A 27352-nucleotide genomic window follows, 5' to 3' on the forward strand; every position below is an offset into this window, starting at 1 on the left:
GCTAGCATTTTTAGTGTATGCTAAAAATTAGCGCACGCTAACTGTGTAGATGCCCTTAGGAATATTATGGGTATCTACATGGTTAGCGCATGCTAAAAATGCTAAAGCATCTCTAGCATGGCTTAGTAAACAGGACCCCAAGTGATCGACCATTATTAATGAAAAATGTTATTGTTAATGAAGAATTCAACAAATAGCTACAATACGGTATGAAATAGATCTTGAAAACCATCAAGATGATCATTTTTCTGGGGCATTTCTCTGTTACTTTCCTCATTGCTGCCTCACAATGTAATTAGTAGTTCACCATAAATAAACAACATTTGGCAAGTTGTATTTCTTTACATGCACCATAGCTAAATAAAATTAAACTCAAATCTGGCTTCTTCCTCAAAATAGTGAAGTTTTGTAATTTATACTGAAGTTTCCCAATTAATAAGACTCATTTTCCCATTTTTCATTTGCTGGCCTTAGTTTGTCAATGTTAATCCTAAATTGAAAAAATATGCCATAAAGTTTATGACCCCCCTCTGTTTATAAAGCCATGCGACAATGCCGACACAGTTGTCGGCATTAGCACACAGCAGCCACTAGCCCGGCTTCATAACAGAGTAAGTGAATTTTATTGTAGCCTTGAACTTCAAGGCTTTCGTCCCTTTTTGCCCTGAAAATATTATTGTGATTCATTTACTACTAGTATAATTGTAATGGTAATTCTTGCCGCTGGATGTAAACCAACATAGCAGTAAACCATTAATGATTATTAATGCCCTAGAAAAAGCTAATAAAGATATAGGTTTGCAACTTTTTACTTTTTTTTTTCTCAATAAATTGAGATGCAAATTGAGTGTTATCTAATCATGAAAATAACTTATTGCTTTAAAAACAGCTCCATAAAATAAACTTATTCACTTGCATTTTGTTCTTTTACATTTTAGACAGTCACAGTATCAAAGGACTTGCAGTAGACTGGATGTCCCGCAATTTATACTGGATTAGTTCTGAGTTTGATGAAACTCAGATAAATGTGGCACGACTGGATGGCTCTTTGAAAACCTCAATCATCCATGGAATTGACAAACCACAGTTTTTGGTAGTTCATCCATCCAGGGGGTAATGTACAGATCATGTTTGAATATGATTGGCTGTCATGAACGTAGTTTAAGATAATAAACACAAGTTTTGCACTTACGTGTTGATGCAGAAAGTCAAATGTTAGAGCCACTGATTATATGGCTTCTAACATGAGCTTTCTACAAAAATGTGCTGCCAAGGTGCAGTAATCAATGAGCATGCAAATTAATGCCACATTAAAAAAGTGTACTCAGTCATGAACAAAGTGCACACCACAGCAATAATCTGCAGTCCACTGTACAATGCCTCCCTTCCTGTCAGAGTGTGAGTGGTGATAGTTTCACGCACTGACAGGAAGGAAGACATTTTTAAAAATGCTGCCATGCGAGGGGTACATTTCACCCCATCAAATAATCCCCCTATCCCCTACCCCATGATTACCTCACCCCTAAGATGGCTCCCAACCTTCTAAAATAGCCCTAGTCTCTAAAGGTAACCCCACTCGGCCCCTAAACCAATGCCCCTGGTGTCTAATAACACCCCTCTTACCCCCAAACCAATAACCTTGGTGTCTAGTTGCACTCTTCCCACACCTACAATTCCCCAGGCTGCCTTCTCACCACCATCTTGTAAAATGGCAGTGCCTGACCCCATACAATGCACCTTGGGATACACTGCATGGGGTCAGTCTGCTAATTAAGGGAATTTTTGTTGTTATTTGGTGGTCTGGGTAGAGACTACCCAATGACGGAAATTTTCCTTATTTAACAAACTGACTTCACATTCTCAGGATGCACCTTGGAGGGGTGAGATACTACCATTTTCCAAGATAGTGGCACAGAGCCAGGAGCAAGTGGACATAGCTCCTACCTCTCAAATGCATGGAGGACCAAAGGTTGCAGGGGTGCAAAGGTGCTGCTAGACACCAGCACTTTTGGTTTGTGGATACCGCTAGTCACCAGGGCTATTTTTTATGGGAGGGGGATCAGGGGGTGGGTGAATGTTAGACAGGAGTCATCTTGGGAGGGGAATAATTAGAGATCTGGAGAACCCAGGTGGGGGGGGCTCTTAGCTTTTCTTCCCCTATGCAGAAAGTAAACTAACTCTTCTGTACATTATCAGACCTGATGGTAAAGTGTGCTTCTTTTGCATCGGGGCAGATTAGCTAATAACTTAGTTATCATCTGTTTTAATATGCTGTGTGTTGCACATTCTAACACTCCTACATTGAATGTATTTATGCATTGTTTGCCTGCTAACATCTGCCTTGAGCTCTTGTTAGCCACACGCCGCTGCCTGCTGTAGCTTTCTACATCAGTGCCTTAATTTCCTGCATTTTTAATGGGATTTTTCATTTTGTTTAGTTTTGTTTTTATTTTGGGAGCAATGTTGGAAAAAGTGTGCACTCTTTATGAAAAATGTGCACTGTTTTTTGAGAGTGTGCACTTTTCAAAGAATGTGAGAGTGTTTCAAATGAATACAAATCCCTAGTGTTCCCTAGTACTTGCACTTTCTGAAAGAGTAAACAACTCATGGTGTTATAGACTTCTATCTCCTCTCAGCCACCTCTTCTTCGAGCTGAGGAATCCTACCTTTAGCCTCTCTCATAGAGAGGTGTTACATTCGCTTTATGAAATTTGACAAACTATGCCTATCTTACCCTATGAATGAGGGATTCACTATTATTATTTGTTTCTTTTCTAGTAAATCTATGCTTGTGAACTGTAATAAATATTAATTGGTGTAAATATCCACAGTAACAAGAAACAAAAAAAAGTGGTATCTTCCACTATTATAGCCACATATTCTCCAAACTGGCTATACCAATCTGCACAACTATGTCACTACTATTTGGTAAACTAATATCAACACAATCAGGTGTAAAAATCAAAAGATATTTTTAATGTATGTCTCCATTAATATAGCATATGTTAAGGAGGAGAAAAGAGATTCAGGCTCAAAAGATACCAAAGCCTTCTGTTACTAGTAATCATAGCTCAGGTAAAGAATTACATCATTATCATAAATCCCAGTGTTCAATAGTAAAGGTATTTATATGCTAAGGTCACAAAAATCTAGTGTCCCAATCGATAAAGGGACCCTTTTACCAAGCTGCTGGAAAAAGGACCCTGCTCTGGTGGCCAGGGGCCGTTTTTCCTGTGCACCAGGACCCTTTTTACTGCAGTAAGTAAAAAAGCCCCCAGCACACATGGCCATGAAGTAAGATCCCTTACCACCACCCACTGAGGTGGCAATAACATAGTAACATAGTAGATGACGGCAGAAAAAGACCTGCACGGTCCATCTAGTCTGCCCACGATAAACTCATGTGTATACCTTACCTTGATTTGTACCTGTCTTTTTCAGGGCACAGACCGTATAAGTCTGTGCAGCAGTATTTCCCGCCTCCCATCACCGGCTCCGGCACAGACCCCGTATAAGTCTGCCCTCCCTCATCCTAGCCTCTCAACCACCAACTCCTCTTCCCCCCGCCACACTAACCCGGCGGTAACCGGAAATGGCGCACGCTTGGGGTAGCCACAAAAGAGTGAGCAATAAGCCTGCATTGGGCATACCACCGCTCTGTAAAAGGGCCTCAAATTTGCAAAAGTGACATGCACAACACAGTGCGGATTATAAGACAATCCATTCTAGAAGTTGTGTATCAAATAAATTCAACTTGGCCTGAAACATGAAACTTCATCAGGGAACCATATATATTGCTATTGCAACAGAAACCAGATTAAAAATTTCAAATTGTGGGCAAATAGAACTATACCAAAACCTTGCCTACTTACTTTATCAAAGAACTACAACAAGGCACAATCACAACAAAAAGACGCCAGCACTTGTGCTTTAATAGTGGCACAATTTAAAGAAACAGTAGACTTCATTTCAACACTTGCCATTTTATTTCTTTATTTAGTCCATGCCAGTGGCGTAGCTACGTGGGGCCTGAGGGGGCCTGGGCCCCCGTAGATTTCAGTGGGGATCCCCCTCCCGGCGAACCCGCCCCCGCTGCCGCCTACCTTCCGTTTTCCTGGCGGGGGCCCCCACTCCCCGCCAGCCGACGTCCTCTCCCGTAGAACGCAGTGGCACTGGCAGAGAAAAGTCTTCTTCCTTGCATGCTGACGTCCTGCACGTACAACGTGCAGGACATCATCATGCAAGGAAGAAGACTTTTCTCTGCCAGACAGTGCCGCTGCGTTCTACGGGAGAGGACGTCTGCTGGCGGGGAGTGGGGTCCCCCGCCAGCAAAATGGAAGGTAGGCAGCGGTGGGGGAGGGTTCGCGGCGGGAGGGGGGTCGGCAGAGACGGGGGGACGACAATGGGGGCGGGAGGGGGGGCTAAAATGTGCCCCTCCCCTCGAGCTGTGGACCCCCCTCCCACGCAAGTCTGGCTACGCCCCTGGTCCATGCGGGTACAGTATGTTCCAGCGGTATATGTAAAATTGATCCTGCTGGACCAAAAAAGGACAAAAAGCTTTAAATCATATATAGTGTGGGAATAATCCTGCCAATGAAGAGACAATGGTGCAGATTCCTTATTGCACCAAATAACAGAAATATGCTCAATAATACGATTTTTTTTTTAGTTTGTTAAGGGGCCCTTTTCTAAAGCTGTGGTACGGCAATGGTGTGCAACAAATTGGCCCTACTGCTGGTCTACTACAGGAGGCTGGCAGTAATTCTGGTGTGTGCCACATGCCATTTCCAGTGCTCTTGGATATAACAAAAGAGAGGGAACGAAGTACAAACTAAAGTCCAAACAAAAAAAACAGCACCACGGGCCTTTAAAAATGGAACACAGTTCTTTAATGAATGAGCCTTGACAAAAAGACCCGACACGGGCCGTGTTTCGGTGACTAGCACCTGCGTCAGGGGTCACAGTGATGACGTGGAAAACTTGGGGAATAACTCGAATATATTCCTCTACAATATATTATTCCTTACCTCACGTCTCATATAGTAAAAGCTACAAAGCACCAAGGCACTTTCACTTTCTGTATCCAAATGGATGAAAATATTTATTTTATGCTAGGGGCTTAACCGGCGGTAATCTGCAAGTGCCGCACACTGCTCGTTTACCGCCATGTTAGCATGGGAGCCCTTACGGCCTCCTAAATAGTATTATTATTATTATTAGCATTTGTATAGGGCTACCAGACGCACACAGCGCTGAACACCTGGCACAAAGAGACAGTCCCTGCTCAAAAGAGCTTACAATCTAAGTAATACAGACAAACAAGACAGTTACGGGGGAGGGAAGTAATGGGTGAGAAGGGAGGAATAGTAGGAGATATAGAGGGGCATAATCGAACAGAAACATCTATCTCCATGGGCGTTTATCTCCGAGAACGGGTCCGTGAAGGGGCGGACCGAACCATATTTCCGAAAAACATGGACGTTTATCTTTTTTTGAGCTGGACGTTTTTGTTTTTCAGCGATAATGGAAACCGAAAGCGCCCAGCTCAAAAATGAATAACTCCAAGACATTTATTCTTGGGAGGGGCCAGGATTCGTACTGCACTGGTCCCCCTCACATGCCAGGACACCAACCGGGCACCCTAGGGGGCACTTAAAAAAAAAAAAAAAGGTAAAACAGCTCCCACATGCATAGCACCCTTCCCTTGGGTGTTGAGCCCCCAAAATCCCCCTCAAAACCCACTGCCCACAAGTCTACACCATTACTATAGCCTAAGGGGTGAAGGGGGGCACCTACATGTGGGTACAGTGGGTTTGGGGGGTGGTTTGGAGGGCTCCCATTTATCAGCACAAGTGTAACAGGTGGGGGGGATGGGCCTGGGTCCACCTGCCTGAAGTCCACTGCACCCCCTAATAACTGCTCCAGTATGACATTTGAGGGTGAAAATAAAAAAGTTGTGAAACGGCATATTTTGTGGTGGGAGGGGGTTTGTGACCACTGGGGGAGTCAGGGGAGGTCATCTCCGATTCCCTCCAGTGGTCATCTGGTCATTTAGGGCACTTTTTGGGGCCTTATTCGTGCAAAAACAGGGTCCAGGAAAAGTTCTCCGAAATTCTCGCTAAAAACGCATATTTTTTTTCCATTATCGGCGAAAGGCGCCCATCTCTGATCGGCCGATAACCATGCCCCAGTTCCGTCTTCACCATGCCTTCGAAATGCCCCCATCAACTTTGTCCGCATCCGCGACGGAGTGCAGTTGAAAACGTCCAAATTCAGCTTTCGATTATACCGCTTTATTCGTTTTTGTGAGATAAACGTCTATCTCCCAATTTGGGTCACAATATAGGCGTTTTTCTCTTTCGATTATAGGCAGGAAGGGCTCCCCCAGGAAATGGTCACAAGCAAGTTCTTAACTTACTGCATGGCCATTTCCTTTGAAAAAAAAATAAACCTCCTTTTTCCTGCTGCAGTAAAAGATGCATTTTACCACAGCTTGGTAAAAGGACCCCTACAAGATTTACTGATGCAAATTATTGAGCAGGGACAATGTATAGCATAGATAACCTCTTCTGAATTACAGTCAGTATAGGATCCTTTTAAAGAGCGGCAGTAAGCCCAACACAGGCTTACCGCTCGCTATTCCGGAACTACTGCTGGCCCTACGCTGGCGGTAGTTCCAGGTCAGGTGCACACCATTTCCGTGGGAAAAAAACCTGGAAATGGTTAGCCCGGTGGTAACCTGGCAGTAATCGGGCATCGTTACATGCTGCACGGTTACCGCCGGATTACCCTGAGAGACCTTACCGCCACCCAAGGGCTGCCGGTCACATGGTCAGAGCTCCCTGCTGCATGGCCAATTTGTTTTGGGGGCTTTTTACCCACTGCAGTAAAAAGGGCCCTGGCACGCAGGAAAAACTGATCTTGCCGCTACTGTAGGGCCCTTTTTCCCGCAGCTTGGTAAAAGGACCCCTATATGGTTTCAATTTATATGTAAAAGATTGTTTTGGATGTACAAAACTCATTAAGTTCCATTAATTGTTTGCACGCTACTCAATTCCCATATTTTGATGTTTACCCAATGGATTATTTATATTCAAATTGGGAGTATTGTGCATGGAATGTATCAAAAAAGAAAGTCAACATTTTTTTCTATGTTGAAAATTAAATACAGGGAAATCTTAAAGCACTTTATGAATCCGTAAACCACATCACTATAGTAGCAAGCATGTGTATATATATATATATATATATATATATATATATATATATTATAGTATTTTTTAATTCATGTGGATACATGTATGCTACATCTACACTCCACCCATCCAGAAAAGATTTTTACAAATATTAATAATATTTTCAAAAGAAGAGACTATTTCTTTCACCTTTTCTGGATGGGAATACTGACAAATTAAAAATATAGTATCTGTAGACTGAACTGGTATAGTACAGAAAGTGACGGAGTAATTAATCCTACTCTGTCCTGTCATGGTGTTTCAACTCTGCTTTGAATCTATCAGTAATGGTGACAGTGCCAGATTGTGATGAAAGTTTAAGTGGTGTAGACACCTGTCAATGGGATCATTTCATACTTTATGGGCCACTGAATGATTTTCCAATAGTAATGAAAATTAGTCACAATCATCAAATTTGACAGTAATGTTTATAAATTTGCACAAATTTAAACATATTTTACTTTAAATTTTCTAGATAAAAGGAGAACATAAGCATAGCAAGATGTGTAACTAACCATTATATTAAAGCTATGAGGGTCTCCTCAACTGAATAATGTATCAGTTCTTGAGATCCAGAATGGCTGTACAATTCTTACTTCCAATGAGAAACTGAGAGGTCTGTTTACTAAGCTGCAGTAAGAAATGCCTTAGCACGCCCTTACACAGGTCTTTCCCAGTTACTAAGGCCATTTTTACCGCATCTGTGAAAAAAAGCTATTTTCTTTTCAATATATGGCCATACGTTAATGTTAGCTTTAGCACACAGCCATTAAAAAAAAAAAAAATACTGCAGAGGGTCACTGTTAAACACAATTCAAGCCAAGATGGCTGCTTGTCTGGTGTTTCTGCTTCCCTAGGCAGATTGTGATCCCTAACAGCATCTAAAGTGGCCTAAAATGTCACTCTAAATGGTGCTGCATTCTTTAAAGAGTATAACCTGTCTCAGCAGCCATTTTAGGAGTCCAGTAGCAAGGGGAAGGAGCGAGGGGGCTTCAGTCTTGCCCCAAAACCCAACTTGAACCACCAGGGAACAAAAGGTAGGCCTGGGAGGCCTATCTGGATCACAACAGAGTTGGGGGTGGGGGGTGGGAGGTGATGTTCTGGAAGAGGGGAGGGGCTTACATTATCGTGGGCTGGAGAAGGGGTTGGAGGGAGAGGGGGCCTATTTGGAGGCTGGGAAGGGGATCAGGAAACTCTAAATACATTAAAAAAAAGTTATGCAGGTCCTGGATCATAGTCAGCTGGGGTTCACATAACTGTTCTATGCAGGCCCTGGCTGAATATTGGCCAGGGCTCGCATATACTCTGGCAGCTAGCCTGTCCATATATAGCCTCAACATTCAGTACTGGTGCCTGGACATGGCCCAGCACTGAATATCGGGGGCTACTCTAGCTGGCAACAGGAAGCATTTAAAAATTGCTGATGGCTGCTGGTTGAATATCAGGGGAATTGTTTATAAGGATGTCTGTCATCCATTGCTACGTAAGGGGATGATTTAATTTTGTTCTTGACTTTACATGATATCCCTATGTTATTGCAACCTTATTGACTGTTTCAGGGCATTAACTTGCTATAAAATCAACTGGACAAAGTGTTGCCTCTGAACATTCATGTGCATGCTTTGCTTCTGGCAGTATATCCCTTCAAATTTGATAAACAAGGGTATAATTATCTTTGGGTCATGTTTGCTTCTACTGTGAACGAGACATTGCCACAGAACAAAGATTATTTACTGAAACTAGTTTATGATACTGTTATGGGCTGGTTCCTGCTCTATTTGTCATGGTGGAACCAGAGACCATTCATATGGTTTTAGCTCCAAAGATCTTATATTTTATTAATGGTATCTGTTTTCTGGCTGCCTTCTATAAGCAATTGGAGAGAGAATTGATTCGGTTTTTAAGGAACAACAAACCTCCACATATCTCCCTATGAACCCTAAAACTCCTTTGTTTCTAAGGTGGAGTGAACTTTCTGGATTTCTTCTAATATCACACCGCTTTTCTCCTGCTCCAGGCTAGTCATTAGATCAGTTCTGATGCTCAGTTACTCAGCCTAACTGGTTCACCCTAGAGGGCCAGCTTCTTGCTCTGCTTCTATTGCAAAGGACAGTTGGCATGTCCTCCTTTGAGATTCCTAAGCACCATCAAGTTTTAACAGCCCCTTTACAATCTTTTCAAAAGCTACTCTGCAGTTGGGAGTACGTAGACCAGGTTTCTCAGAAGCTTCGTCTGTGGAATAGCAATTTGATAAAGATAATTAAGAACCCTGTCAGTTGGAGACTTTGGCAAAGGCATATGGACAATGTGACAACTTTTATCTGATCATAAGATAAAGGCTTTTCCAGTTCTATAACCAGAATTTGATCTGCCAGCTTCACAGTATTACATATAGTTGCAGTGCAATATAGCTCTATAACACATTCAGAGCTTGGTGACATGTAGATATTAGAAGAAATTATATGGAAGCAAGGATCCCTGTCTAGGTCTGGATCTCGATTCTACAAACTGCTTAAATGGAATTTCTCGCAACATCCAGTCGGTATTGAAAAGGTTTGGGAATGTGAGTTTGGCCACTTTCTAGAGCGGTGAGTGTGGGAGGATATTTGGTGGTTCTTCATTCATACCTCTGTAGCAAAGGCCATGAAACCAATGTCATATGTTTTATTTCATAGAGCATACAGGACACCATAAAAAGCTATCTAAGCTCTGTGACTGATCAATGTTAGACCTGTGTGGCATATGCTATTCACTTGCCCATTGCTTAATTCAAAATGGATGGACATCTGGAAAGTTTTGACATCATTTTTTTTTTACTTCAGGAGCCGATCACTTATAAGATATTGAACTGAAAGTCTAAAGGTTTAAACAAGCCTATCCTCTATAAGCAAATACAGTTTTTTTATTTCCTCATTATAATTGCCCTCAGGGTGATTTTGATTAACTGGAAGGAATATACTGCCATAAATGAGCATTATTGATGGAATTTAGGTTGTTTGCACCATAAATATGAAGGGATGATAGACGAGTGCCATAAGGCTCTACGAAAGTCCTATGACGGATGGGAATTGCTAGATAATTTTATGAATCACACTGTTACATGAGGCTTTGTTATATTGTGGTATCATTGCTAACTCTGTATTGTTTTCATGTGTTTTGTTGTGTTAGTTTATTATAAAATGTAATACAAATTATCAACTTTTTTTTTAATCTGCAGGAGGACTTATTGCCACCTATTTAGAAGGTGGTGAGGTCACCTACATTAATCATCTGCTAACCAGATAGTGCACAGTAATATAGATGCAGTTTTAAATTTACAGATTCATTTATTTCCGCCCTCCGTGAGGTCGGGTAACTGTTGAACACTGGTTAGTGCAGGACTGCCCGCTCTCTGCCCCTGACACACCCCCTCAAAAAATGACAAAAACATAATTACCACATATTTAGTGCATACACATGCTAAAACTAATGTGAAATACTTTAGTGCGTTCTGATCTAGGCTTATTTTGCTGCATTAAGTGAGTGTTAGTGCCTAATGCAGTTTAGTAAAAGGACCCTGAGTTTATTAGTTTACTTAAGTATTGGTTTAGATGCCAGTCCTTCATGACTATAACTAATTAGTCCTCTTTTATTTTTTAAGGAAGCTTTATTGGACTGATGGAAATTCTGTTAATATGGCAAACATGGATGGAGGTAACAGCAAGATCTTATTCCAGAATCAAAAAGATCCTATAGGTGAATATATTTATCTCTTTTTACTCATTTGCCAGTGTTTTTCTTTTTGCAGCTGTTTCTTTATAAATTTTGATTAACAGACCCTTTTTAAAATGTGGCTCTAGCAAAGTATATGTGTGTTCCCTGCAAGTGTCATATGAATTAACCTCGTATTTTGGTTCGAGTTAAAATAGATGTTACTTTTGGCTTGATGATATAAATGCAAATATGAACATGTTTTCTTTATATTCTAAAATGTTTTAGGAGTGACAGTGAAAATGGCCAGTGGCCTCAAAACTGTCAGATCTGTCCTAACTCTGCCCACGGACCACCCCAGCACTAACCATTCCAGTCGGAGAGGATATTTAGTAGTATTATTTACAGCTTACACTATTAATGTGTTCAATTAACACATTATTTTAGCACAGGTTCAGTTTTATCAATGAAACCTAATTACTAATAACTGAGGTTAACAGTAAAATAACGTATCTAAATCATAGCCCACATTGATAATTTCCCCCCTAAATTTCTTTTGGTGGGTTAATCTTTTCAATATGTAGTTAAAAAATGAATACACTCTAAACAAAATAAAACAAATGACAGCACATCTACACCATAGACCCCATATAATGAAGATACCGGGGTATAAGATATTCAGGGGTCCTTTTACTAAGGTGCACCGAAAGATGGCCTGCACGGGTGTAGATGCATGTTTTGGACATGTACAGGTCTATTTTTCAGCAAAAGGCCTTTTAATTTTTTGCCGAAAATGGACATGCCGCAAAATAAAAATTGGTGCACGTCCATTTTGGGCCTTAGACCTTACCGCCACCCATTGACTTAGTAGTAAAGTCTCACATGTTAACTGGGTAGTAATTGTCAGCGCTCGTATACTGCTGATTATCACACGATTAGAGCTGCGTGCTGTAAATTTTCTGGTGCATGTAGTGGATGTGCGCAAAAAACGAAATTACTGCCCGGGCCATGCGGTAGCTGGGCGGTAGTTCAAAATTGACACATGTAGGATGCACTTATGTGCCTACATGGCTTAGTAAAAGGGCCCCTCAATCACATTATAAGTGAATCTCCATTATATCAAATCTACAATGTTATATGTTATAAAACAATTAAAATGAGGTCCAGCAGCATCATTTGAGGACTACAGTGTACTTAGATGTGTAGAATTAAAATACAGAAGAAAATTAGTAGCTGATGCCTTTCTGGTGGTCCTGGTGGATTTATACATTTCTGATTAGCTTTGAACTCTTCTGATTCCTTCTTCAAGTCATTTTTGTCTAAAATAGATATTGCTTCCATTTTGATGTACTTCTTTAGCACCAAGTATTTTCTCCTATTGCCAAAAATACAATGCCTAATATTTGAATGGGCTGTGTCGGCATTGCCACACGGCAGCCACTAGCTCTGCTTTGTAAACGGGGGGGGGGGGGGGGGGGGTGTAAATTACCATGAATAGAAAAATGATCATGTTGAGGCATTATCCTTATCACTATGAAACCATAGGTCACATATGAACAAGAAACCTATGTGATTTGTAAAGCCGCTGTACAACATCATCTTTCAAATTTTGTTCAGATAATAGATGTTACAATTTGCAAAGAATTTTATTTTCTCCAATATCAGTATATTATCTAAAATTCTAATTTCTACTGAGGTCTGTTTTATAATGATCGATGTGAAAAGGCAAAACACCATTTTTTTTCTTTTTTTTCTACTCACCTTAATCAAAAATCAACAAAGATTAGAAAAGAATCTCTGAGGTCATTTGTCTACATTGGCATGATGGTCTGATCAAATGCACTGCAATGTTTTCTAATTCCCCATGCCAAATGATAAATATTTACTTAACATTGCAATTATTTTTTTTTCTTATTCAAAGGTAAATTAAACATTACCAAAAGAGAACTAATTAACTGGAAGATAATTTTATAATAAATTATTCATGTGAAAAGTGCAAAAGGTGTCTATTTTGATAAAGGAAACAGAACCCTCCCACAGTGGCACACACATGTGTGCATGTATTTGCGTATTTCATAAACTGTAAGCCATGTTTATTAAGCCATGCTGTAGGTGCGCTAACTTTTTATCGCATGCTGCTAATGCTACATACACCCATAGGAATATATGGGTGTCTCTAGCATTAGCCCGCACTAAAAAGTTAGCACATCTACAGCATGTAAGATCAGTACAGTTTGTGCCGTGGTCAGATCATGCTTTAATTTCACTAACACTAAACGGCAACAAACACAATGAACACTTACAAGACCAAGAAATGAAGTTCAGCAGGAAATCATATGAGTTAGCAGATCTAAAGCAAGAGATAACTAAAACTTTACCAACTATGAATTTTAGTGAAGAGGAACTAACCAATCTATTAGTTGAAAAATTGTATGCTCAATTATCTTCTCCTTCCCAGCCATGATATGGGGCTACAATGTAGGAAAGCCCTTCCCATATAGCTCTACTTCTTAGTTAGTAGCAGGGACATAGCACTGGGGACCTCGGGTGTCTTCCCCACCACACACATACACACTTTGGTGTCATCCTCTTTGCTTTAGTGACTGGCGGGGATGCCCATGTCCTGCCAGCCAGAGAGATCTCCTGTGTGTGTGTGTGTGTCTTTACCCATGCTGTCTCTGAGCACTGCTTAAGTCAGCCAGTGAGCATCAGCCACCAATGCCAGCATCAGTTCAGCGACTGACACTGAACTGAGCATGTGCAAGAGTGCTGGCATTGGTGGGAAATAGGGGAAAATACATGGCCCCCCTCAATCCACTAGGCCCACCAAAATGAACTTCTGGTTATTCTACTGGTTAGTAGAGAGCCTGCTCTCCATTCTTCCATCATCCAATCACCGAGGAGGAACAATCCCCACTTGCTCCTACCCCAATTGTGCAGACTGACCCCTAGTTGCGGTCTCATGGTACTACTGTTAGGGGGTCATATTTCCAAAAAAAAAGGCATGCATGGCTTCTAAGAAATTTGAGTGGACTCTGAGGAGGGTTTTTTTTTAACAGGTGAATCAAGAACTGATGGGTTACTGGCTGTTTCATCTGAATTCATAGTAGATTATTTTGGCATTATTTTTCAAACAATAAAAATGTTGGTGGGATTCTTTAAAGAAGAAATTGATTTCTGTTAACCTTAGTGACAAAAATGATATCTATAGTCCTCCTTGTACACTGACATAATACATGAAAAATGTCACTGATGCTGAATGTCCCATCTATCACTCGTCTTTGTTTCCCTTAATGCCTGGTAGTCTTCCCAATCTCTCAGGTATGCTTTTCCCATGGATAATTCAGAGGGTCAACACTTCAGTGTCTGAGGTGCTAGATTTCTTTTGATGAATGCTTCTGGGGATAGAGAATGTGGATCACTTCAGATATGAAAAATAATTCACTATCTCATTGTTCAAGCTTGGTATGTGAAAAGCTCGGATTAGGACGTTTTTGAGCTGGGCGTTTTTAATTTCCATTATCGCTAAAAAAAACAAACACCCAGCTGAAAAACGTCTATTTTTTCGAAAATATGGTATGTCCCATCTCTTCACGTACCCATTTTTGGACATAGACGCCCATGGAGATAGGCGTTCACATTCGATTATGCCCCTCCACGTGTAAAGAGGGCACACTTTTCTTAAAGAGTGCACAATGGAGAGAATTCAATAAATGGCACTGAAAATTCTGTGCCAAAAAACTTGAGCACCAACCACTATTCTATACAGGAAGTGTGTCCTTTATAGAATATCTTTTGGTGCGGATCCCATGTCTAACAATTGGGAGCTGTTCTTACGCCTGTTAAAACCAGGTATAAATGCCAGTGCCCAACTTAGGCGCTCTGTGAACAAATTCTATAAATCCACATTCAAATTTTTGGAATGTCCCTGACATGCCCCCTGGCCACACCCCATTTTCAAATATACATGATTGTAATCAGGTGCTGTGCTTTATAGAATAACGCACAGTGAGTTACACACATAAATTTGTAATACTGCCAATTAACATCAATAATTGGTTGTTAACGCCCAGTTATTGATGTTTATGGCTTATTAGCTAATTTATTTGCATGCACATCTCCAATTCACAAATACATTTTTTTTGGGGGGGGGGAGGGTTAGGTTGAACTCTTTCCTGATAGAGCACACATGTGCGATGGTTCATGCATACACAAACTATCAGGAAGAGTACAACTTCTTTACACATACCCCCAAATTCTCTAAGTGGCACCTAAAGCTAGGCATGCAATTGTGCGTCCAGTTATAGAATAGGGTCAGTTATGTACTTAACATAATGAAATAATTGGTGCTAAATTGGCATTTAATTGAAAATCAGATCAGTACAAAATATTTGGCATTAACAAGCACTAATTGACACTAATTAGCAGTTGTGTTCATAACTGGCTTACGACCATATTCTCTAAACTGGGTGCCTAACTTCTCTTGTACACAACTGCAAAGGGGTGTTAACGTGGGAGGTGAATGGACGTGTCAGGGGTGAACCAACTAACCTTGTATGCTTGTTTTGGAATAGTTGCATTTATGCGCTGATCTGCCACATTTAAACACCATCATTTTTGCTATCCATAGATATGGTGTAAGTGGTTGCACCCAAAGTTTGGTGTGTGACTGCAGACTGAGGCTAGTATTCTGTAACAGATTTGGTGTGCAACTCTGATATTATAAAATACTAGCTTAGTGCCCAGTTTCTTGGTGCCTAACTTTTAGCAACCTATGTTGAATTTACCCCATAGTTTGCATTCCTTTACAAAGAGTGTATACTCTTGTGGACATTCATTATGGAACGAAAAGAAACCTGGGAAAAAAAGAGCCACAACTTTTTTTGCCCGCCCATCTCTAATTAATAAGCTGTTGCTAATCTCAGCATATAGTCTCAGCCCTAATATAGCACTTGATGCCCACTTTAAATGGCTATCATTCCATTACAATGGTCTGTATTCAGTTACTGACCTTCTCAACTTGCCATCTTCCTTCAAAGCATCATCGATACACAATTCCCAACTTTCTCAATATAGTTTGTACAAATCCCTATTCATATGGCAGCCATTCACTCAAAATGAACTCCACATGATTTCCAACTCTTCTTATATATTGCTTATTCCCCTCATATAATTTGAAATTCCATTCTTGTCCTTTTTCATTTAGCTCTGTGCTGACAGGTTTGGCATCAGATCCAGCCCTTTTACACCCTGATTACTCGTGAAATTATCACATGGGAGCCTCTCCTTATAAGAACCTTTAAGAATACTCACCAACACTCCAAGACCAAAGCCTTAATCTCTTACCATACACTGGTTATTATTTTCCTCCTTCCGCCTGTGGTGTGCCACTGTTAGAGAGACAAATTACTTTTAGTACCCTATGGTTTTTGCATCTGTTCATGAGGAAACAGCTGTAGGACCAAAGAGAAAAGGCCCCTGGAGTCAAAATTCATTTCTTGTTTTCAAAGTCAAATGCCAGGGGCAAACCAGCTGTAATGTGTCTATCAGACTGTTGTTCCAACAGCAGGATGCTTCACTTCAAAGATTGCCTGTATTACTACTAAGGTCAGGAAATCACTAGTTAGAAATGTTGGAAGCAGAAGGGGATACATACTTTATCACTGCATTCTCAAGCCCTCCTTCTCCCTGCCTCTGAGACTCAACTCATGCCTTCCTGCCCAGAGTTGGTCAACTGTGCTACTGAGACAGGTATCAAAGGTTTAGTCCTGCTTGGTAACATCCCACCTATCCCTGCCTACATGCTCCCAGCTTTCTTTCTCTGATCTCTTCATTTACTTTTACTTCTCATTTTTCTTTCTCCTTGCTCTGGTGATTCATTTGAATCTCTTTCTGCTCATATTCTCTCTTTTCCACTGTATCATCCTGTTCACGCCTTTCTTTCCCCTTTCATCCTCTTCCCATTTTGGAATTGCATATTATGTGTGCTCAGGCATCATTACCACCATGGTTTAAACTACTGACCAGCTAGATTGAGAGCATCTGTTACAACTGTTACAAGTTCTTCTGTGAATATTTCTGCTAAGTTAGTGTAAAAAAGAAATGTTTCTTTGGGTATTCAGGGACTGCAGTTACAGGCTTCTCTGTAGCTGCTGCCAGCTGACATTAATAATAATAATAATAATAATAATAATAATAATAATAATAATAATAATAAGACATATAGGAAAGGCATTGTTTATATACCTCTTCCAAGGCCATGCAATAAAAAATGGGTTTTTACTTTTCTTCATAGAATATTAGCACAAATGACTGAAACCATGCTTACAATTAAGGCACAAGCACTTACATCTGCCCTGCAGCTTGTGTAAATGCCCACACCTACCCCCTCATTCTATAATCTTGCATTTGCATTTACCTTCCTTGTACATAAGTTTGCAAGAATAGGTTATAAAAAACTTGCACTTAATGCATGTATGTGTCGCTATTAATTAGGCTACTCTTAGTACTAATAATCAATAGCTGCTAATTGTAGTTGATTGCCACTAATTTGCACTTATATATATAACTGCACTTAAGTCACTATTCTACAACATTAGAGCATAATTGGAAGAGGGTGTGAATGTAGGCCGGGGCATGGATGGGGCAGAAGAATGCCTAGCACTTATGCACAAACGTTTTATGTCATTTATGCCGGTAAGTACCAATATTTAGGGGTCATTTTACAAAGCTGCCGTAAAAAGTGGCTTGTGGTAGTGTAGGTGCATCTTTTTGGTGTGCACTGGGCCACTTTTCACTGTGACTGGTAAAAAGGTCATTTTTTAATGTGCTGGGAAATTGGCATGCACAAAAATTAAAACTATTTACAGCTTGAACCCTTACCGCCAGCCATTGACCTAGCAGTAAGGGCTCACACGCTACCCACGTGGTAACCGTGCAGCACATGCCAACATGGTTGTCTGCCAATCACTGCCAGAAACATCACCCACAGTAGAAAATAGAAAAATATTTTCTATCGCGGGATTCAGCACGCGCCAAACTCAAAATTACTGCCGGGCGTACGCACTAACCCGGTAGTAGTGCCGATTTGGCACATGCTACCTGCACGTTAGCCCTCCTGTGGCTTTGTAAAAGAGCCCGTTGGGCACATGCATTTATATCATCAATAGACATGGTGTAAATGGACATGCCTAACTATTAGCATGTAAATGCTGACTAACACTAGTATTTTATAACAACAATTATGTGTGTTATTACCCTTATAGAGTTTGCTCTTAGCACACAATATTTTTAGGCAACTTTTCTTGACTTCCTAGATGTTAGCATGTACATGTGTAAAACATAGTGCTGTATAATTAAAATGTGTACCTGCGTGCCCAGTTCTGCCTTACCCATGTGCACACCTACCATCAAAGTGCATACCTTTCTAGTAGTTGGTATTCTATAAGAGCTGATAAATCTCAATGCAAATTTGATACTAGTTATGCGATTTTTTGCACCCAATCCTGGATTAAATTTCAAACATTTCAAATGTATTACTCCCAGATTCCTATAAATATTGATCACTTCATAGTAAACCAATTATTCTACACATCAACAATATATTTAAAAAGAATGTGTGAATTGTGCTCAGAAAACATGACCTAAACTCAAAAAATGGCCAATGTTATCTATCATCACACTCTTCTGTGATTTGTTGGGGGGGAATTGTTAAAATTGACAATATTGAATATACAGGTGCTGATTTTGATTACTATATAGATTTGCTTATCGGACCATGTTACCTTTGTGCAATGATAGATAACAGTGGCCATTTTTTAAATGTAGGCCACATTTGTTTTCTGAGTACAATTCACACAATTTTATTGTTGAAATGGTGAAATAATTGGTTTTCTATGAAGTGATTGATATTTATGGTAACCTGGGAGTAATACATTTGAAATATTCTATAAGAGATAATTTATACGTGTATAAAGCCACTTAAAGATTGTTTACAGAGACTCCTGAAGTAGGCCTGTGGCAGAAACACAGTACTGTGTTGAGTCTTCTGTTAATAAACATTGTTTAAATATCTGAAGTTTCCTCATTCATCTGGACTGCTAGTTCTACTTCCCACTCCTTAGCTTTCCCTGTTTGCTTTTCATGGGATCTCAGCATTCCTCTGCCCTGGCAGATTTTAACAGAGCACCAGTATGACATCCAGAGGTACCCAGTTCAAATTTGACTGCTGCTCCTTGTATCTTGGGCAAGTCACTTAATCCTCCATTGTCTCAGGTACAAAAATAGAGTGTGAGCCCCCCAGGGAAAGGGAAGTACTCTGTGTACCTGAACGTAACTCACTTTCAGCTACTCCTGAAAAAGGTATGAGCAAAATCCAAATAAATAAATACCATCCATAGACATGGCATAAGTAGTTGTGTCTAAATTTGGGCACCTAAATGTCATCTTCTGCTAGTGTCCTTCCACAGATTAGGCATGCTAATATGCTATTACAGAATACTAACTGATTACCCTAATTTTAGGTGCCTAAGTTTGAGCATTCTTTATTGAATTCACTCCACAATGTGGGTATTCATACTTACCTCTTCCTCATCCAATAAAACAACAAATACAAAACTGATATGGTGATCACAAGGCTTCATCTTATTGACTCAACAAAATTCCATATAATCTTTAAAGCACCAATATCAACTGTACAATCAAATAATCCACTCCTTTTTCCATGCTATCAAATAAATATGTCAAATACATAACATCAATATCACTTAATGCAATTGCAAAACTGGCTTCAGCCACAATTGGCCTCACTCCATGCTAGACAGTGACATCCTAGGCAAACGGATGCCTCATTTATGCTAACTAGGCCATCCTAAACCCCTTTGATGATGCTAGGTGTTATAGGTCATAGGCCATATGGACTGGTTCATGGAAGCTCACTCAAATTTCAGCAATAATGCTAGAACGCCATAGGTGCTCCCAGTCCAACAACTGAAATCACTCAACCCCTTAAGGTAGAATTAACAGGGCTCCACAACCTAACTCTACCATTTTTGACAAGATCGTCTATAACACAATCAAAAACCCAAACAACCTCTCCAAAAGAGGTGATGGAGGGCAGGTATACCACCAGCTCAAGAAAAGCAAGCTAGAGGTCAATTCTTTCATGTCCTCCTCCCTATTCCTGTTGGGCTGACACCAAACTCTTCCATTTATACGAGCCTCATGCAATTGGGAGAAAAAGGTTGTTTCTAGATCCTATTTGTCACCCCAGATAAATCTGGGGATTACATAAAGAAAGCACAGGCATTTAGAACATGGAAATATGGCACACTTATAGGAATAGATTCTATAAATGATGCTGAAAAATCAATGGTATTCTATAAAGAATCCACATCCTTGATAGAATTTGCGCTAAGTGCATAAACAACACGTAATTTTTGACACTGGCAACTAAACCTAAAAGCAGGTATAAATGCCGGCACCTGTTAGGTGCCAATCGAGTCTATTCTGTAACAATACATATAAATTCTGGGAGCACCGCTAGAACACCGCCCAAAATGCCCCCTATCCACGCCCCCTGAAATTAAACACTATAGGAGTTCCACACACAGCATTATAGAATACGATGTGCATGTAATTCCCAAGTAATGCCAATAATTGATTAATCCGATAAAGAGACCGAATTTACATATACATGTGGGGACTGATTGAATAACCAAACTAGAAAAATGTCCCAAACACCAATTTTTCATCTAATTTTCATACAGTTCTATAATGCAACGGAAATAAAATAATATAATATATTTCCAATTATGTCTTTTTTAATGTTTTTCTTTTTTTCTTTTGGGGATCATCAGATATAGTCGCAACTAAGACATAATTGGAAATATATGATTTAATAATTGATTAATATCCAATTATTGGTGCTGATTGGCTCGTTATTCAATTAAGTTGCACATGTAAATCTGCTATGCATGCTGATTTGCATATACAACTTTAGTCACCATATATAGAAGGTGGGAGCTATAACACAAAATTGCTGTGAAGACAGAAGAGTTTTCAAAGCAACTGTAAGAGGCTGGAAGGAATTTAAAAAAGGAGAAATTAATGATCTCATATTGAAAATGAAATTAAAAGATTAGAAGTTCAACATATTAAAAGGAGGGATAATCCTTTATTAAAAAATAACTTCATAAATTAAAATATAAATATGTGATTTTAAGGCAGCAGTTGGAGTTGTCAATCTTCCTTTGAAAGGCCATATGTGCAGTAGATATTAGAAGTTGTAATTTATTAGCACAACATTTGAGAGCTATAAAAAAGAAGTTAAAGGTTACAGGTATTAAGAACACAAGATGGGAGACATCTATATAAAGACAAAGAAATAATTCAGCAGTTTAAAAAGTATTATGCTACTCTTTATTCTACAGAAATAATAACTTCAGGCAATTGTATTAGGATCTTTAAGAAAACTTCTGAGTGTCCTATTCGTTCAGTGAAGGATAATGAGAAACTAGATACCGATAGCAAATATAGAAATAACATTAGCAATTACTGCTCTGTCTCTATGTTAATCACTGGCACAAGTAGTATTAAGCTTTTCAAAATCTTCTGATACCCAGATGTAATAATGAAAGAAAACTGCAAGAGTAGGTTCCCATTGTACATTAGATACAAACTCTGCATACACTAAACTGCACTTGTGCCTTGCAATTGTGTACTGTTGAAAATTGTTCCTATACCATATTGTAACAGAAGCAGGTTCTAATTTTGATCAAACCCTGAACCTAAGTGTTAGAGAAGTCAGTATGTGCACTGAATAATTATGGCCTTCAGGCAGTTCTGGTTGAATGACTGTTTGCTTATTTTAAATACAAACTAGCATTCCAAGTAATACATTGTAAAGCTAAACATTCCAATTAAGATTTATTGCTCAATTTTAGATGCTTTAAAGGCTTAGAGCAGTTTACGTAGCGCTTTGTTTCTAATTTACTAATTAAAACTATGCATATATTATGCAGTGTTGGCAATCTCAATGTAGTAAGGTTTGGTTGTTTACCCCATTCATTTCTTTAAGTAACATCAGTTTTGCCAATTTAAAACAAATGTATCCAGCTCACACTTGACAATTTTGCTTTCTTTTGATCTTTGAAGGATGGGGAGGGTTACGTGTACACATCACTTAAGAAACAGGTGGTATCTCACCTGTAGGTAAGAAACACAAATTCAATTTATTATTATTATTATTATTAGAGATGCAACTTCAAAAAACAAATCAGAGATACAGCTGAGCTTGGATGAAATAGTTGCTATCTGTTCTCTTGTTTTGTCCAAATTAGTTTGTGGATACATATATTTTAAATGAAATCCTGATAAATCAACAAAAGCGCATGACCTTCATTGACAACACTAGGAACTGAGGCTCCCATACAGACTCAAGCTCACCTGAAGCCAGGGGTGGAGGATGGGGAGGCTGCCCAGCCTTATTTGGGTTGTGACTTATTCTGACAAGGAAGGTAATTCTATAAAACACTTACTAACAGGTATGTGCTGATTATCCCCCAGATTCTATATAGAGGGGCATAATCGAACGTGGATGGCCATCTCCATGGGCGACTATCTCCGAAGACAGGTCCGCGAAGGGGCGGGACAGACCGTATTTTCGAAAAAGATGGGCGTCCATCTTTTGTTTCGATAATACGGTTGGTGCCGGGCAAATGCATCGGATTTGGGCGGATTTGAGATGAGCGGTATCGGTTTTTGAGCTGCCCAGCTCAAAAACGAACAACTCCGAGGCATTTGGTCGAGGGAGGGTCCAAGATTCGTAGTGCACTGGTCCCTCTCACATGCCAGGACACCAACCGGGCACCCTAGGAGGCACTTGTAAAAGTAAAAAAAAAAAAAAAAATTAAAATACCTCCCAAGTCCATAGCTCCCTTACCTTGGGTGCTGAGCCCCCCAAATCCCCTCCAAAACCCACTCCCCACACCTCTACACCTCTACACCATTACCATAGCACTTATGGGTGAAGGGGGGCACCTAGATGTGTGTACAGTGGGTTTTGGGGGCGGTTGGAGCACAAGTGTAACAGGTAGGGGGGGATGGGCCATGGTCCACCTGCCTAAAGTCCACTGCACCCACTAACAACTGCTCCAGGGACCTGCATACTGCTGTGATGTAGCTGGGTATGACATTTGAGGCTGGCATACAGGCTGGCAAAAAAAAGTTTTTAAAGTTCTTTTTTTTTGGTGGGAGGGGGTTAGTGACCACTGGGGGAGTCAGAGGAGGTGATCCCCGATTCCCTCCGGTGGTCATCTGGGCAGTTGGGGCACTTTTTGGGGACTTGTTCGTGAAAAAAAGGGTAAAAAGAAAAAGCGGCCCAAATTCTCGCTATTGCCGCCCTTCTTTTTTCCATTATCGGCCGAGGGCGCCCATCTCTCCTTGGCCGATAAACATGCCCCAGTCCCGCCTTCACCACGCCTCTGACGCCCCCGTCAACTTTGTTCATTCCTGTGGTTGTGTTTTATTGTGAAATGTTAATAAAGCCGCAGCCATGGTTCTGCCATTATTGGTTAATTTTTGGACCTTTATTTAATGTATTAGGTGAGGAGAGAGTGTTGGTGTGAGCAGAGTTGGTGCATATGCAAATGTTAGACAAAGTTTTTGATAGTTAGTAGTCCTTTTAATCCCATTAGTGTTGATATTGTAATTGATGTAATAACTTGGAAAGTAGATATGAGTTTATAAATCCTAGGAATGACTATAGATAATTTTCTAATATTTGAATCTCAAGCTCTGACTTTAATTACTAAGGTTTCTAAAACATTATGGAAATTGTGTCTAGAATCAGAGTCTATATTTCTTTAGATACATTTCAGCTAGTAGTTCAAAGTTTATCATACATAGAGATGTATTTTCAAAGCACTTTGACTTACAAAGTTCCATAAGTTACTATGAAACTATGTACGTCTAAGGGACTGTTTTACAAAGCAGCAGGAAGTCCAAAGGGAAGTACTGCTGGGCTACTGCAGCTGCACAGCGGTAGTACCCATCTCCAGCATGTGCCATTTCCGGCACTAAAAATACATTTTAATTTTTGTAGCTCTGGTATGTATCTGGTGGTAATTGGGCAGTGTCATATGCTGCCCCATTACCGCCAGGAAAGTGCAGGAGTCCTTACCGCCACTTCAGTGTGTGGTGGTAAGTGCTCCTACCTGAAAAGAGCATGCGGCAAGTGCTCAACTTGCCGCATGTCCATTTTTTAATAAAAAACCATGCCTTTTATCCACTGCGGTAAAAGGGGGGGGGGCCTGGGCACATGTGAAAAACATGCGCCAATCCCAGCGCATGCCTCCTTTTGCTGCAGTTTCATAAAATGACCCCCAAAATGAGGGTCATTTTGAAAATGAGTCCCATAGACTATTATAACATTATATATATTAGATGTAAAGTTGACGTGTTACATAAACTTCAATCACTCCAAAATACAACTGCTTGGCTGATCTATGGAATATCCATATGCTGTTACGGGTACACTGGCTGCCAATAAAAACTAATTTTCTTTATAAATTATATATGTTAACCTGGCATATTTGATGTGGTCTACCAACCAACTTATATGCATTGAACGAGTAACTTACCAGCACATAATGCTATTGCTGATGCAAGGGTACATTTAATGTTGCTTTACCCTTCTTGCAAGAAGATCATCTATAAGTCAATATATTCTTCTTGCTGAAAATGAAATCTATGCATGTAATTTTCCTCTTTTGACCTAAAGACAGACTTTGTAATGTCTTATCTAACAAAGACGTATAACAGAGCTTATAATGTTCACAGACTTTTAGCCACCAAAAAGCAGGTCAATTTTCAGACAGCCAACTTATAGAGGAATTGCCAACCTTTTAAAAGCCTAAATCACCTGTCTTATAAGATTGTTTGTAGTTAGGCCATTTGACCTGGTTAAATACAGTACCTATTTACACAGGTAAATACCTTTGAAATTGCCATCAATGCAGCAAAAGGTATGCACAAAATCCACAGCACATCAATGACTCGCACTAGAGCTTTTGAATGTTTCCATTGTTGATGTGTACTATAGAGATATTGCTTTGTGATTCTACAATATAGAGACATCATTAAATCTATTGATTCAGAAGGTTATAGAAGTTTACTAATTCAAGTCATTATACTGTCTCAGAACGTATGGACTCCTGATACAAGCAGTAGCGCAGAAACATGGCCTATGTTCAGTCCTTATGTACCCGATGATCTGAGAATGGTGCACTTTTCCTTTTAATAAAATACACTTCTGTGTACCAGATCCCCTTTTTTTTCATTTGCTTGGTCATCCCCACTGTGTTTGCTTTGCCTTTAGTATCATATAGTAACAAAATAACATAGTATATGACAGCAGAGAAACACAGAAATGGCCCAACCTGTCTGCTAGGGTTGTAATGGCTGCTCTGAATAGTTTATATTAAGTTGCAAACATTGAAGTAATGAGGTTACAACTAAGTATGCATTATTGCCTTATATCTTTATATGTGTACATCAATACTTCTTATAGTTTATGGGTTAATCATATCATGTGGCAAATGCCATCAATAGCTAGGTGATATTTTGTTTGAACTACAAGCCACCAAAGCTAAGTTATTATTATCAGCATGTCTTTTAGTTTCATAAACTTGGTTTAACTGGTATATTTGTTTATACTGGATACTTCTCAAATATGGTAAAGGATCATCTCTGCAATTCAAATATTTGAATGGTGAGTCTGATATCATTTTAAATGGTGTTAACATTTTTGAAAAAAAACCTTCCTCTGACAACAATTCATATAGTTATCTCCTATACAAATGTATCAGTTTTGTTCTGTTTCGTCATTAAAATGAATATCAGAACATAAATCATTTGATTGTCTGTGATTTGTTCTTTCAGATTTTTAATTTGGGAAGTTAATCACCTGCCTATGAATGTCTCATTCAGCGGAATAACAAATGGATATTACAATTAAGTGGCTATAAGCTTGTCTAAGTTGTATATTTTGATTACAGGTCTATCGATAGACTATGCTGAGAACAAGCTTTATTGGATCAGCTCAGGAAATGGAACCATAAATAGATGCAACCTGGATGGTAGTAATTTAGAAGTAATAGAGTCAATGAAAGAAGAATTAACAAAAGCTACAGCCTTAACCGTTATGGGTGAGTACAATTGTTGTTGTAATTTATCCTTGATGATTGATATTGATTGGACCTTCATTAATGATGACTTGTTAAAAGCCTGAAAAATTTACTATTCCATTAACAGAAGTAGTACATTCAAAATATACATTTACCAGTTCATGCATTCTAAAGCTGCCTGCAGACAAAATCAAACTACTCCGAGTGACTACTTTGATCAAGCAACATAGTGTAATGACACATTTCCAAATATAATGGTTAAAATAGTTTCATTATGATATATATAGTCTATAGTTCTTGCTAGGTCAACAGATATATGAGTGTCAGAAAGTTTTGTAGTTTTTATTTGGGGAATGGTCATAAAGGACTAAAGCATGTTAGAGAGTGCATGGTATGTTGACTAAGTTTTAGGATTATTTCAATCTACTTTGATTGGATAATAAATCTTATGAAATTCTACGCTGTCTCCCTGTCAGCTTTGGTGTCCTAAGGCAGGTTGATTCTATGGTTCTGAGAGACTCTCACTGGTAAGGACAGTTGGAAGGAAGAATCCACTATTTTTTAGAAGACAATTTTCAAGATATGTATTTCAGAACAAAGTACATAAGTACTTTCCACCCACTGATTTTACCCAGTTTTCAAAGCAAACATTTATATGTTCTTTCACTTTGAATACTGTTGTGGGTACAAAATACCACAGACACTTGCAACACCTTTGTCTACAGGTAATTTTCATGGAAAATTGCAAGTACAATTTTCCTTCCTGGAAAAGCTTTCTCTTAACTTAGATAAATGTATAGTCATCTATCCTTCGATAACCACGCTAAGCTGATCACAAAGAAAATGTTTAATATGATGTGGATCCTGAAGCGAGTGAAATCCTATCTCTTCACCACATTGAACTCTCTCCTCAAGGTGCCCCCTCCCCCAACTCCACCTTCATTATCTCCTCAGACCCTTGCTGAATTCTTTCACAACAAGGTTCAAAAGATAAACCTTGCTTTCTCTACCTCACCAGCTCTCCCTCCACTAGTCCGTTCCCCTCTCTCTCCTTCCCCTCATTCCCTTTCCTCCTTTCCTGAAGTTACTATTGAGGAAACTACACTTCTCCTTTCTTCCTCAAAATGTACCACCTGTTCCTCTGATCTCATTCCCACCCACCTTCTTAATGCCATCTCTCCTACTCTTATTCCTTTTATCTGTCACATTCTCAACCTCTCACTTTCCACTGCGACTGTCCCT

General features: G+C 39.6%; 1 protein-coding gene across 1 annotated transcript in view; it reads left to right on the forward strand.

The window, feature by feature from the left end:
* Positions 1–27352, forward strand: part of LRP1B (LDL receptor related protein 1B) — a 1639960-nt gene that overhangs the window by 842099 nt on the left and 770509 nt on the right. The window contains 3 exon segments of the mRNA XM_030210865.1: positions 939–1113; positions 10876–10970; positions 25982–26131. Coding sequence (XP_030066725.1) covers positions 939–1113; positions 10876–10970; positions 25982–26131 — 420 coding nt within the window.

Source organism: Microcaecilia unicolor, chromosome 7 (genome assembly GCF_901765095.1).
Source record: "Microcaecilia unicolor chromosome 7, aMicUni1.1, whole genome shotgun sequence".
Taxonomy (NCBI): Eukaryota; Metazoa; Chordata; class Amphibia; order Gymnophiona; family Siphonopidae; genus Microcaecilia; species Microcaecilia unicolor.